Raw genomic sequence first — 15,304 nt, forward strand, 5'->3', positions numbered from 1 at the left:
CCCTTTCATTAATTTATAACATTCACCAACTCTATCAGTTATAGGTGCCCTCTGTTACCACAGATCTGTAACAGTATTATAGTAGAGGGTGAAAAGTAGGGCATTTAGCCATAGAAGTTAGATTCAGGAATTTTATAACATTATAAAATTATAAAAGGTGTTAAAATAAGAAAATATCTCTTGATACAAGCATACATTTTTCAAGTGAATTTTTCCCATCTTTGTAACAGAATATTTCAACAGACCATTACATTTGTTTTCCTCACAGTTCTCATTTATTCTTTTATCAGTATTTAGTCTCTCACACTTCAAGCTAGCAGTTTGAAACATTAGAAGTTGAAGTGTTCAGACTTCAGCAGTGACTGGAAAGCTTGGAGATTAAAGGAGGGGGGGGAAATACAAATCCATCTCAGCCTTGGATGCCCTCTCTGTCCCTTTTGGTTTTAGTCTAGAATCCCAGCTACCTTATATTTAGAAAAGATAAGATAATTTGTTCCACCCCCAAACACTCCTTCAGAGTTCCCCCATCAGTATCTTTAGAACTTGATCTCATCACCTGCCATGAGGCTCATTCACTTGAGCCAGAGAAGGCAAACGGGATGCTGACCAGAACAAGGAAGGACAGAATCTGTGGCATCCTTGGTAGCTCTTGTGGGCTACATTTTCTTGTTTTTAAAGTGTAAAAACCTACTACAACAGCAGGCTTAACATGGTTGTCATTTAGCAAATTACTTCTGTTTCCTTAATTCATTTAATGTTTGTTTGTTGTTCTTACTATTTCTAAGCATGATTCTTATTTTTCTGTGTCGTTGTGAACCAGGTGGTCAATAATGGACTAGAAATACCACCGATTTATCTATTTATTTGTGTTCTTTTTGATGCAAGGGCCAAGTTGTTATCTCTCCCCCCACCCCAATGGTGCTGTCCTCCTTCAGTCTCTTGAAAGGAATAGCCTACAATTTTTTAAAGTAATAATGCAAGTAATAGGGATTTGTTAGATACAAAGTCTTTCAATCTTTTATGACTCTGATTAGTCTTCAGATCATGAACATCTGATTACACTTAATTTAATATGTAAGGCATCCCCCTCCCCCGGCTTATCAGTGGTGATTTGACAAGTTTCATGCTGTGTCTTCATCTGGCATCTGTACCAGCAGACGGTCTTGTCAACATAATGCTACAAAGTGTCCATATGTTAGCATATTGGTAATCTCCTCAGGTGTACTCAGTCATAGATTTCCCTCCTCAGATACTGCTGATTAGCATTTTGTCAAAGTTCCATGTTTGTCATTGAACTATTGTTTGCCATCACTTCCCTTTATAGAGACTAGCCTGGATAAAAATAGATTTAAAAATATGATTTTTAACATTTTGTTTTGGATTTTTCAAACATCAATTATATTATCTTTCAAACTAGCCTTCATTTTAAAATGAAATATAAATGTACTACAATATAAATGTTTTAAAGTCTTCTCTCAGTCCCTTAAAACTGAATTGATGACATCTTATCAAACAAAGTTAAATCTTGTTTTCCAGGCAAGTAAATGAACCAGAAGTAAATATTTGGTGACTTTTGACATCAGGCATTCTCAATATGACAGGAGATCATACATTGTACAAAGGCATGGTCAGAACTTGTGGACATTTACTGGAGCTGAATGTTGGGGGAGATTCAGGATAGATAAAAGAAAGTACTTCTCCATACAGTGCATAGTTAAACTATGGAATTCGCTCCTATAGAAGGAAGCGATAGCCACCAACCTGGATGGCTTCAAAATTAGACAAATTCATGAAGAACAGCCATGGTGGCTATGCTCTGCCTTGACAGCTGGAGGCAGTAATGCTTCTGAATACCAGTTGCTGGGAACTGCAGATGGGCAGAGTGCTGTTGCGCTCATCTCCAGCTTTCAGGCTTCCTACAGGCCTCTGGTGAGACTAGGATGCTGGACCAGTTGCGCCTTTGGCTTGATCCAGCAGGGTCCTGCATTCTTACAAAAGTTTCACAGATACATTGGGCTCAAAGAATTATATCTTCCAGAGCCAGTCCACTTGATGCAATCATTTAAGCAGCAATTATTTTAAGCACATTTGGTGGACTTGGCCCCAAATAAAGTTGATAAATCAGATTATCACTCTGTCAACATTTTGAACCTCATGTACTATACATCCTTCTCAAATTGTAAGGAATATAATACCAGAAATACATTATTTTCTAAGCAATTTCTGCTGCTTTAACATCAGTTATCCACAGCACCAACACACATGTTGGACCATTACCTAGTAGATACATTTAAAACAATTTCTGTTCATTTCATATAAATGCCCTATGAAAGGATATAAGTTTGTACATTTTTATTTATTTATTTTTCTAATAGTTATTGGGGAAATTTTTGTACTTACCTGATTTTTGCAATATAGTTCTCAGCTAAAAAATACAAAAATGTATTTTTAAAACCCACATATTATAGGGTTAAACATGTTCATAAATGGTATTAATATTTATTAAATTTATTACCCACCCTTACCCACCCTTCACCAGCAGGTCCCCAAGCAGGTTACATCAATTTAAAATTCAGAATTAAAAACAATTAAAACAAATTATTCACAGGAATAGGGTTATGCAAATATGGGGGACCTGCTTCCTGCCTTGCAGGCCTTTTCCACCTGACCTAGGAGGACAGGGCCCTGACTGCCTGCAGCTGCAAAAGCTGAGGCTGCTGAGGAGGCCAGTGACTATCTTGGCTGTGAGAACCTGCTTTAACTTATGTGTTTTTCAATACAGGGACTTTGTTGTTTTTAAACTGAAAGGTATGGGATGTGCCCAATCACAGTGGTTCAACGTAGGGTTGTGCCTCTGAAGACAGTTTGGAAACTTCAGCTGGTGCAAATTTGGTGGCTGGGCTGCTCACTGGGGCATTTGTAGTTTTATGTTGCGAACCACCCTGTAATCTTCACATGAAGGGCAGTATACAAATTTAGTAAATAAAATAAAAATAAATAGGACAAGTTGTCTTTGCTTCCTCTTTCCTGCATCCTGTAGTTACACTCTGTGGGATGTATAGTGATTGTGTTTTCTATTCATGCACTGACGTGTATGTCCTTAAACCAAATTGAGTCATTTTCCTGAGCCTTACAAAATTGACAAATGTACTAGTAGCAGGCTACTTATATGCAGAATTTTTAATCCCTTTCCTTTTCTGCTGCCTTTGAGATAATTCAGCACAAGAACTTCTTTAAATGTAAGTTGATTTGTGGGATTGCCAGATAGATTAAATCCTATTAAAATCATAGCTTTGCTTCTAAATGAAGCTTTCAAACACTACAGAAATAGCTCTTGTATTTCCATACAAATAACAGGTCTGATATCCCAGAGCAATTATAAAGTTAGAATGGCAATATGTGTTGGAGTTGGCACATTCTACATCAGCAAGGTCCTGTTGGACACCTGACATTAGCTCCTTTGCTAGCTTTTTTGAGTGGGTGGAAACAGATTGTCAGCAGGGAATCCCTTTGGACAGACAGGTCTTTGCTTCCAATGTGCATTAAGCAGATTCTATTTTTTGAGAATGCAAACTGCTTTTAAGAGCAGATTAGCTAGATATTTTTAAAAGAAACTGAACACTTTTTAGTGTTTCTACTTCATTGTAGTATGCTTTAGGCATCACCCTTCCTCTTCTACCCCAAATGCTATTAAAGAAGAAAAAAATGGCTGCTCCTGCTTAACCAGCTTTCTAGGTACACTTTTGACATGTTGGCTTCCATACAAGCCCATTTTTTCAGTCATGAGTATTCATTGCTGTTCTGCTGCTTGTTTTCTATCTATACCAATGGGTGAAGCTTGGTGGAACGTGTCCATTTTCATGCATTTTGTTTTCTGAGAAAATAATATGGATGTCTTGCACAAGGGTGATATTTACTTTGAAAGGCTGCAATCCTAAGCCTACATTAAATTCAGTAGGACTTTCTTCTGAGTAGATATAGTTAGGATTGCAGTGTAAGGCTTGCACAAGGGCTCCTGCTTACTTTTTTTTTTTTTAATTAAAAGCCCAATATGTGTCAAGGCTGGAGTCAGATGCATGTCAGAATGAAGAGGCAGAGGCAGTTGTCAGTGAAGTTAGCTATTTATTCAAGGAAATAGTATGCAACTCAGAACACTTCCCAGCAGCTCTTGCCACCATAGAGCAGTTGCCAGGACTGACGGTTTTACCTCCCTCTGCACTGTTCTAAGTCTCCACCCCTAGATGTTGCACAAGCCGTCTCAAACTATGCCTACGCACCTCTGGTCACTGTTCTGTTCTTATTATCCTGTGTGTTCTTGGAGATCGGAGGGGAGGGGAGCTTGTTGCAGTAGGAGAGGGAGAGTCCCAGCATTCTTCAGCAAGCTCTTGACACACACACACACACACACACACAAACACACACACACACGCTTCAACCTCTGAGTCTGAACTGCTTCCTGCTACCGGCTCTCTTTGCTCACTAAACCCTGTTGCCCCTTCAACATCTGACACCTCCCCACAATCTTTTCCCTCTGACTTCTCTGTGTTTCACCACCAATCTTCTGGCTCTGAGCTGTCCTCTTCTGGGGTTTCCCTTTGGGGTTCCCCAGGTGGTACCTACCACCACTCTTCTTCATTCAGCCAGACCCTGACAATTTGTGTACTGTGATGAGGCTCCAAGGTAATCCAGTAGGGAGAGTGGATGGTTGGGTACAGCTGCCTGAAGGCATCACAGGCAGATTGAACAGCAGTGTTCAACTCTTGCTTGCCCATTTCTCCTGCTATGGAGCAAAAAAGACCTACAAGGAGAATTTTTTTGGGGTGTTTTGGCCCTGTGGTCTTACCTTCTCCTTCCCAATCCCCCTTTTCTTTTGTTATGTCTTTCTGTTAGACTTCTCTATTCCACAAGCTCAGAGCAGATTAGTGTAATTTTCCCCAATGCATTGCTCAGGTTGCTGAAGATTTAGAAAGGTGCTTTCATACAAAAAACATGGGATTAAATGTTATTTTTTTCTTTGTTTTATTAGCCTGTCTTTTCATCATATTTCAGTGTTTGGGGAAGCAATATGTTTGCTATGCAAAAGAGTTGGGCCCCTCATGTTGTTCATTTCTTTACAGTTCCATTTTTAACGTAGTGAATTCATGGATTTGGGTTTCTTATTTCCAGCATATGCAGATGACAATCCAAGCTCTTCAAGATGAGCTTAGGATCCAGAGGGACCTGAACCAGCTTTTCCAGCAAGACAGCAGCAGTCGATCCAGTGAGCACTTTGTGACAGAGCTTACAGAGGAGAACTTCCAACGGCTTCATGCAGAACATGAGCGCCAGGCCAAGGAACTTTTCTTGCTCCGCAAAACCTTGGAAGAAATGGAGCTGCGCATTGAGACGCAAAAGCAGACCTTAAATGCTCGTGATGAGTCCATCAAAAAGTTGTTGGAAATGTTGCAGAGCAAGGGGCTGTCAGCAAAAGCAACAGAGGAGGATCATGAGCGGACTAGACGGTTGGCCGAGGCAGAGATGCATGTGCACCACTTGGAAACCTTGCTGGAGCAGAAGGAAAAGGAGAACAATTTGCTAAGGGAGGTGAGTTGGGATTCACCCATAGAGATTCTGTTCTACTGTCTAACCTTATTACTTGCAGTTCAGACTTCTCTCTTGTCAGCCCATGTTTACTTGAAATAATTAGCTCTTAATAGTTTTGATTTTAATTAATTTCTATTAAATTAATTTTTATTTTTTTAGAAAAATATTTTTATTAAAGATTTTATTTGGTTACAAAAGTACATACATAGTCTCTATTTCCAGATCATAAAATCCTTTCTGCAGATTAGTTCTATTTGATGTGAGATGTTGACGTATACAGTATAAGCTTGGGGGGAAAGAGAGGTGGGAAGGGTCTATTTAATTTAAAAGGATAAAAAAGGAAGAACAACAGACAATTTAAAATATTATGAAAATACACAGTAACATCAAAAAATTGCATTAATGCAAAGTTACTAATATATATATCAATTTCAGTTCATTTCCCTTCTGACACACCCTCCCTCTCAGCCTCCTGGTTCTCACCTGAGGGTCCAAACTCTCAGCTCACCCACAAGTGTCTCACAACAAGAAGAGTTCCTGGAAACAGCAGGCATCACCCTAGTCTCTTGCTCTAGACTTGCTTTTTCTAGGCAGTCCCAAGGTGAATGCTAATTCCTCAGGCTGCTCCCAGCTATGTCCCATTCAGCTGCACTCTCTTCACCCAATTCCAGGTGCAGCAGATTTATTGAGTGTCCCTGGGGTTCCAGTGGATGGGGAAAGAGCCCCCCCTCCACTCACAACCCTTTCTTCACCCTATTTTGTATCCTACCTCTCCAGATGCTTTACTGCTCCATGGCAGGGCTTGCTAGTTCACTTTCCATCCTTGGCATAAGCTGTGTAATTAAAAACTATAATGGTTTTGGATGTTCCTTATGCCCCTCTGTTAAAGCATAAGGGGCATAAGCATAATGAAGCATAAGCATCATTACAATTGATGATGCTGTATAAAATGTATAGAAACTGGCAATTACTTAATTGCAGATTTGCTTTCTGTATATGTTAGGGGTGGCTGAGCTGTGACCCTCCAGAAGTTTTTGGATTCCCATTTCCCATCAGCCCCAGTCAATATGGCCAGTGGTTGGGAATGTTAGGAGTTGTAGTCTAGCTACACATAATTCCATTTGGACCAAAGTGTACTCAGTACAAGATCCAGTATATTCTTCATGTTTGGATGTATGTGTGCAAACGACTTGGGTGTTTCTGGCAGTAATATAAAAATAGTAAAGCTCCTTCCACAACAGCTAGAAAGCTAACATTTGAAATGTTGGGCTTTGGAGATCCACACACTTCTAGACCTGGACTTCAGGAGAGTAGATTTGTAGTAGCACCCAAGAACATAAGTCTAGATCAGACATACATGGTTGGAACTTGGTCTTCATGTACCTTACAATCCTCTGATTGGGGAGGGAGAATCACCAGTGGCAGCCAGGAACTTGTGCTTGCAGAATGGCAAGCTGTATTTATTCTCTCTCTGTGTGTGTAAATACTACTTGTGTAACCATCTGAGGATGCTGCTATATATTAGTCCTGTGTGTTTGTGTGTAGTTTCATTACAAAGCTGTAAATGAGCATCTACCTGTGTATAGAAGAATAAGGAGAAATCTTGGCAGCAGTAATGGATGGTTGCTCTGCCATTTCCATGGAAACAGCCACTTTGCTATGAAGGTTATTTGAAGAAATCATTTGCTGCCTTGGTTGCATAGTCCAAAACACACTATTTAAAGTGAAGAAGTATTGCACTTTATAGTATTGTATTCTTTATAATTTTTTGATGTAAATAATTCATAAAGTAATAGCTAAATGTAGCTGAATAACTTTGGGCAATAAGCACTCCCGCTAAACAAAGAAGCGTAATATCGACTAGACAGTCACTGCCAGAAAGTAAGGTAGAAAGCGATGTGTGTGGTCTGATGAAGGAATAAAGGACTAGGTTGATACACTAGTGTTCACACGTTCAGATTCAACTGAAAATTGAGCACAATAGAAAGTTTTTTTCATCCTAATATTTGTTAAACATAACTGTTGTTGTGTCCTATGATGCTCAGAGCTCTGCTGCAGGCGTGCAAATTTTAGGTAGCTTGGTGAAGGAAATTTCAAGTAGGGCCTTTTGAGCAGGTATTGAAGGGTGGGTGGTAGGGACAATATATGAAGAAGGGCACTTCATATTAGCAGAATGCAAGCACCTTGAATTAGGCCCAGCAAACAGGTGGTCAGTACAACTGTCACAAAACCAAGCAGATGTTTCCTTGTTGCCTTGTGTGTCTCAGCAGCTGAGCTTCCATGACAGAAGTTCTGAACACTTTTCAAGGGCAGCACAGGCATTAATTGAATCTGCGGAAAACAATTATCAGTATATTAATGACACCACATTACTAACAATTTTGGAAGCTCCAAATAAATATTGAACTTATTTTAGTAAGTTTTCTCTTCCAGTTAACTCTTCTTTTTTTGGGGGGGGGGGTAGAGGGGGAGATACTTTGGTACAACCAGCATTAAGTTCAAAGAGCATCAGGTTTGTCTTTCCTGCACACGTTTTCAGTGTCCAGAAGATGGTGGTGTATTTCCTACAGACTCCCACCTTGTTGCTGTTGTTATAGAGGAATAATGTTTGACCTTGCTTAAGGCAAATGCAGGTTTAGTGGGAAACGCGGGTGGCGCTGTGGGTAAAAGCCTCAGCGCCTAGGGCTTGCCGATCGAAAGGTCGGCGGTTTGAATCCCCGCAGCGGGGTGCGCTCCCGTTGCTCGGTCCCAGCGCCTGCCAACCTAGCAGTTCGAAAGCACCCCCGGGTGCAAGTAGATAAATAGGGACCGCTTACTGGCGGGAAGGTAAACGGCGTTTCCGAGTGCTGCGCTGGCTTGCCAGATGCAGCTTTGTCACGCTGGCCACGTGACCCGGAAGTGTCTTCGGACAGCGCTGGCCCCCGGCCTCTTAAGTGAGATGGGCGCACAACCCTAGAGTCTGTCAAAACTGGCCCGTACGGGCAGGGGTACCTTTACCTTTACCTTTTTATCCTGTAGAATATGATTATATGCCCTCCAAATATGCCCTCCAAATATTTTAATGATTACTTTTATAATAAGGATCTATTTAATTTTACTGGCTCTTCTTTGTTGCTTGAAATTCTTTTAGAAGCTGTTCTTCTCAGGACAATTAATTATACTTTTAATTAGAGCTTTAATTATGGCTTGGCTCCTTCAATGTGAAGACTGTTATCAAATTACAGGATTTTAATCTAGATTTTCTTTGTTCTGCAGTGCACATAGAAACCTTTGGTTAGCTAGAAGTTCCTCACACATGGAATTTTGCAGCCTGAAAACAGAGCCTATTAATTATATGGTAGATGCCAAAGCCTTCCATTTTTTATTCTTCTTCAAGTTCAACATTATTGCTGCTTCCTTTACTCTGATTAATAAATACAGTACAAATCATGAACTCCTATTTGCTCACATTCACCCAAGCTTACTAAAATGGGATGAGGAAATCTCAGTATTTGTTTATATGTACCATATTTTTCACTCCATAAGACGCACTTTTTTCTCCTAAAAAGTAAGGGGAAATATCTGTGCATCTTATGGAGCGAATGCATGATTTGTGGAGCCGAATTGCCCAGGAGCAAAAAGCAGATTGTGCTGCTGCTTTTTTTTTTTTTTTTAGAAAGAGGGAAGGGGGCGTTGAAACAAAGCTGCTGAGCAGCTGATTGGCAAGCGATCAGAGGGAGATAAGGGACTCTAGCGATAAGGGAGGCTGCCTGAGAAGGGGTAGATAAAAGCACATGGATCCTCAGGATTTTTGCATTGGGTCACCCCAAATTCACCATCAGATCACATAGCATGTGTGTGGCCACAGCATGAACAACAAAAATCATACATCCACTGTTTCGTTCAGAATATTTTTTTTCTTGTTTCCCTCTAAAAACTAGGTGCGTCTTATGGTCAGGTGCGTCTTATGGAGCGAAAATACGGTATTTGAAATCTGTAGAAATTTTATATTGATAACCATTGTTAGATTGCCGCGTAAGAAAGAAGGGACATCATGGAACTTCAATGCTTGTTCCAAGAATTTAAACAAAAATTTTTTTTCCCTTCCAATAGCACCTTAAAGACCAACTAAGTTAGTTCTTGGTATGAGCTTTCGTGTGCATGCACACTTCTTCAGATACACTGAAACAGAAGTTGCCAGATCCTTCTATATAGTGAGAAGGTGGGGAGGGGTATTACTCAGAAGGGTGGTGGGAATGGGTGATTGGCAGATAGCTGTGATGAGCCTGTTGACGACTCTTAACGACTGCAATAGGTCTTACAGGAAAAAGCAAGGGGTGAGAAGGTGAAAAATGGCTTTGTCATGTATAATGAGATAAGAATCCAATGTCTTTGTTCAGACCAGGTCTCTCCATGGTTTTAAGTTTGGTAATGAGTTGCAATTCAGCAGCTTCTCTTTCCAGTCTATTTCTGAAATTCCTTTGTAGTAATACAGCTACTTTGAGATCTTGTATAGAATGTCCTGGGAGATTGAAGTGTTCTCCTACTGGTTTCTCTGTCTTGTGATTCTTGATGTCCGATTTATGTCCGTTTATTCTTTGGCGTAAGGTTTGGCCTGTTTGTCCAATATAGAGAGCTGAAGGACACTGTTGGCATTTGAAACCATGGAGAGACCTGGTCTGAACAAAGACATTGGATTCTTATCTCATTATACATGACAAAGCCATTTTTCACCTTCTCACCCCTTGCTTTTTCCTGTAAGACCTATTGCAGTCGTTAAGAGTCGTCAACAGGCTCATCACAGCTATCTGCCAATCACCCATTCCCACCACCCTTCTGAGTAATACCCCTCCCCACCTTCTCACTATATAGAAGGATCTGGCAACTTCTGTTTCAGTGTATCTGAAGAAGTGTGCATGCACACGAAAGCTCATACCAAGAACTAACTTAGTTGGTCTTTAAGGTGCTACTGGAAGGAAAAAAAATTTTTTGTTTTGACTATGGCAGACCAACACGGCTACCTATCTGTACCAAGAATTTAAAAAGGAGATAGGGCTTTCTGAAATAAGGGGCATCATTAAATTGCTGTGGATTGGGTTTCCTCACATTCCTCTCTCCCTTAAAATAAGCTGCTGTTTAGTTTCTTCAAGCTACCTGCAAATTGCTAAATTGAAATACTGTAATACTTGGAATTGAAATGCTGCAGCTGGAGGAGGAGAGGACAGAGGATGAAGAAAGAGCTGTGAGTGGAGGGGGGTCCTTTTCCCATCCTTTGGACCCTCTGGGAAACTCCCTGAGTTTGTTGGACCCTCCCTGAGGCTGAGAGGGAGGGTGTGCCAGAAGGAAAATGAACGAATATTGATTTATATCTACATTAGTAACTTCGTATTAATGTAACATTTTTATATGTAACTGTGCATTTTGTAATATTTTGTTTAACTTCTCTGTTGTTGCTCCAGTTTTGTGTACACCACAGAGATATTTTTAATATATTAAGTGGTATAGAAATTAAATAATCGATATTATAATTGTTCTCTTCTGAATGTAATGGCTTTGTTCATCTTCTTACAGCAAGACTGGACCAAAAAGGGGTTTGGCAACTTTTACGATCATTGGTATAGTTGCTTTACACCTCTTACACCATTTGTTTTGACAGTCTAAATGACCTCTGAGCTGGAAGTAAAGCTATAACTGATTTCAGAATAATTCCAGTTTAGCATAAAGCAAATTTTATTACTATTGCATTCCAAAAATATATTTTAACACTGAATAAAAAAATTAATTTTACCTTAATCTTTATAATGAAAACATTTGGATTAATCAGACTCCACCTTTAAAAACATAAATTACATTTATGTATAGATAGACATTTTTCAAATGACAATTGACCACTTGAACAGTAAAAGAAAAGCACTTTCAGAATTCCATCATTCTACAATATAATGCTGAGGACACATATATTCTACAGCTACCGTCTTTCCCCAAAAGTAAGACATCCCCCCAAAATAAGACCTACTTCCAGTTTTGCCTCTCGCTGTAATATAAGGCATCCCCCCAAAAAATAAGACCTCCCCAATAATAAGGCCTCCCCAGAACATAGGGCCTCCCCGCAATATAAGGCCCCTGAAACTACCGTAAGGCGTCTGACTCCTCAGGACCATAGCAGCGGGTGCCACTGCGCAGCTCACTGATTGGCCGCAGCACAGCTGGAGCTGTTCAGGCAGTGCGAGGTCTCTTTAAATCAGAGAGCCCGCACCGCCGCCAGGACAAGCTGCCGCCTGCTGCTCGCTCTGCCCTGACGGAGTCTGGCTGACTCACAATTGGACAATAAATGTGTACCGTATTCATCTTCATGGAAAAAGAAGGCATCCCCTGAAAATAAGACCTAGCGCATCTTTGGGAGCAAAAATTAATATAAGACACTGTCTTATTTTCGGGAAAACAGGGTAACTACTAAAAGCTTTCAATGATGGCATTGCTGCCATGATTTGTTATCATCATTTCTATAGCAGATAGGACACCTGTCCATTTCTTTGTGTCTAGCTGAATAACCAGTGTGTGCTCAGCAACTCTTGAGTCTCTAGCTGTGTATAGCTGGGTATCTGCTTGTTTTGTTAGGGGCAAACAGAACTGCGATTGGGGGGAATCTACATCCCACCAATTAGGCAAACCTTATTTGGCTATCAGCAAGCCCTGGAGGAGAAAACAGAAGGGAAAGCAAACAAATGAAAAAATGTTGACATGAAATGTGTGTGGTAAATAATGGAAGGGGTCCAATGTACCTCAGTAGTCTAGTAAGCATTTCCCCCCAAAAGAACACTGTAAATAAGAAATCAGTGTTGCAAGATTGCACTATGAAAGTGTTTCTTCCTATATCAAGATAAAGCCACTAAGGTAAAATTTACTTCTGGAGTACAATGAACCCCTGTAGTGTTATGTAAAGTTTGGGGGTGGTTAACACGCAGGAATGAACAGAAGCAGTATAAAAGCAGTATAAAAACTTACTCCAGTGCTCTTGAAATGTTGTAGTCATACATACACAAAGTGAAATTTATGGTCCCGACAAAATGCTGTGTTATTTTCCGCATCCTGTTTTGAGAAGTTGCTGGGGAGAGAATTGACCCCATCTAGTCTAGGCTTTCAGTAGTTTCAGCATCTCATTCATTTCTTTAAGGATATGTCAGACTGCTGATAGGGCTTAAAAGTCAACACAAATCAGCTGGTGATAACTTCAAGACATGCTAGGATCAACTGCACTCTAGATTTTCCAATAAAATGTTTTCATACTGGAAACACTAGTTATTTCACAGTTACAAAATCTAACAGTAAAAACAAAAGCCAAAATAAAGGAATGTAGCAGAACAGACAGATTACATGGAAGGGTGCTTCCTGATTCCTGCTGTTGCCAGGTTGGTGTCATGGGTGATCATAGGTGATGTCTTTTGCCACTGATGACATCTTTGTGTTCTGCTTCTGTTTGGAGACTCCTTTTAGTCATTGCAGGTAGCAAATGGGGGGGGGGCCTTTGCTATGCTGCTCAGTTTGACCCAACTGCTGCAGGATTGCAGGCTAACAGGCCACATTCCTGCCCTTGCTAATAAATGTCACACGGCCCCTATAGAGCTAGTAGCTGGTGTGCTGCTCCCTAGCCATCTGTGGCAATGGTGCCAACAATAAGGTGTGTGGGCCTAGTTGCTAGAATTTCTGACACCTTGCACTGTCTTAATCCCTTGTTTCCTTAACTCCTGTGTATTATGTGTGGAAGCTAATTACAAAAAATTGAAGGAAATACAGTATAGTTGGCTTGTACTCTGTAAAATACAAAGAAGAATTGATTCTCTGGCACCATGCAGCCTTGCATTCAGCTTTTTTATGCTAGAAGTGCTTTTTCTGTGATACTTACAGAAATATAGGTGCTCACTTTTACACCCATTGCATGTTGACTGTTTTGATGAACAACCTAGTGAATGTTCTCTCATCCCTTGCTGTCTCTCTGGAGAAAGCTGTCGTCATCAGTAACTAGGTGGTTGCTACTCTGGGCGTGTAGGAGTATTATTGGCACAGATGCTTTATCAGCTTGTTAAGTACATACCAGATTGTTGCTGTTATTTATTAATCCTCTTTTTAAAAAGTATTTTTATCCTCCCACCAGAAGATAAAGTTTGAAAAGACCATATAAGGAATCATCTAGCTGAAAGGTATTGGGGTTTTTAAGTTGCTTCAGCTGCCTGCTGTTGAGTGTTAGTCGTTGGAAAGGCAGATGATTAATAACCATTTCACTTGTGGGTACATTTATTTCAGTGGACTGTAGATGTCTGTTATTTGATGTGAAAGGTCATCCAAAATAGTTGGATAATGTTGCTCATGCTCTTTTGAGTAAAGTCTGTTGTGCTTAGCCTTCTTGTATTTCTTTCTGTACAGGAAATGCATCGTCGTTTTGAAAATGCACCCGATTCTGCCAAGACTAAAGCTTTGCAGACTGTTATAGAGATGAAGGTAAGAATTCTACAGTTACATGAAAGAGGAGATGCCTATTCAGAGCAAAGGGCATAATATTTCTTGTTCTTTTGCTATTCGGGTTTTTTAAATTTAACCATAAGCAGCACACTGTGGTATATTAAACCACAGACATTCATTGACTACACAGGAGATAGGATTTTTACAAAGAAGTTGATGAGCAGAATGTGTTGAGGACCCCTGTCCTTTCCATCTCGCTTGAGAGCAAAGCTGCAACACCTTTTCATCCAGCCAGATTACGGAAAATGCTCTTTGCTTTTCCTGCTACTGCTGGAATATTTTCAGGGTGTTGGGGCTTCAAGTTTCAACACATGGAAGATTCTCCCTTCTTGTCTTTCTTCACTGACTGACAGTGTTCCTGTAGGAGGGCCTGTTTTTTGTTTTGCCATATTAGGGTGCTTTCACAATTTATGAAAAAGACTAATTTGCCCATTGTTCACTGTGTCTGAAGGATTCTAAGATCTCTTCCATGGAGCGTGGACTCCGAGATTTGGAAGAAGAGATCCAGATGCTGAAGTCAAATGGAGCCCTCAGTACAGAGGAACGAGAGGAAGAAATGAAACAAATGGAGGTGTATCGTAGCCATTCCAAATTCATGAAAAACAAGGTAATGAGTGAACACTATCTGTTAGGCAATGATATACTCCTCTAAGAAACTAATTAAACCAACTAATCACAAAGCTGATGAGGCACTTGCATTCCACCCTCTCTACTAGTATATGTAGGTAAAGGTAAAGGGACCCCTGACCGTTAGGTTCAGTCGCAGACGACCCTGGGGTTGTGGCACTCATCTCACTTTATGGCGGAGGGAGCTGACGTACAGTTTCCAGGTCATATGGCCAGCATGACTAAGCCGCTTCTGGCAAACCAGAGCAGCACACGGAAACGCCATTTACCTTCACGCCAGAGCGGTACCTATTTATCTACTTGCACTTTGACGTGCTTTCGAACAGCTAGGTTAGCAGGGGCAGGGACCGAGCAACGGGAGCTCACCCCGTTGCGGGGATTCGAACCGCTGACCTTCTGATCGGCAAGCCCTAGGCTCTGTGGTTTAGACCACAGCGCCACCCGCGTCCTACTAGTGTATATACACACACTCAAATGGTTAAAATGGAGTTCCCTCATGATAATGAAATACAGTTAACTCTTTTTCATAATTTGAGTAATGCTTTTCAAACAGTAGTAATTTTTATTTCATAAACTGATGCAGAAGCACTATCCAGTC

At 40.5% G+C, this 15,304-nt stretch overlaps 1 protein-coding gene across 25 annotated transcripts in view; it reads left to right on the forward strand.

The window, feature by feature from the left end:
• The window catches only part of ERC1 (ELKS/RAB6-interacting/CAST family member 1), a 161,255-nt gene that overhangs the window by 15,708 nt on the left and 130,243 nt on the right, over window positions 1-15,304 (forward strand). For all 25 annotated transcript variants that reach the window (XR_014538671.1, XR_014538672.1, XM_083572250.1 and 22 more), the window contains exons 3-5: window positions 5,167-5,583; window positions 13,984-14,058; window positions 14,531-14,686. Coding sequence is in view for 23 of the 25 variants with exons in the window: in XM_083572250.1 (XP_083428376.1) it covers window positions 5,167-5,583; window positions 13,984-14,058; window positions 14,531-14,686 (648 nt within the window). In the remaining 2 variants the exon portion in view is untranslated. The remainder of the gene's footprint in view (window positions 1-5,166; window positions 5,584-13,983; window positions 14,059-14,530; window positions 14,687-15,304) is intronic.

The sequence above is a fragment of the Podarcis filfolensis genome, assembly GCF_964270895.1.
Source record: "Podarcis filfolensis genome assembly, chromosome: 10".
Lineage (NCBI taxonomy): Eukaryota > Metazoa > Chordata > Lepidosauria > Squamata > Lacertidae > Podarcis > Podarcis filfolensis.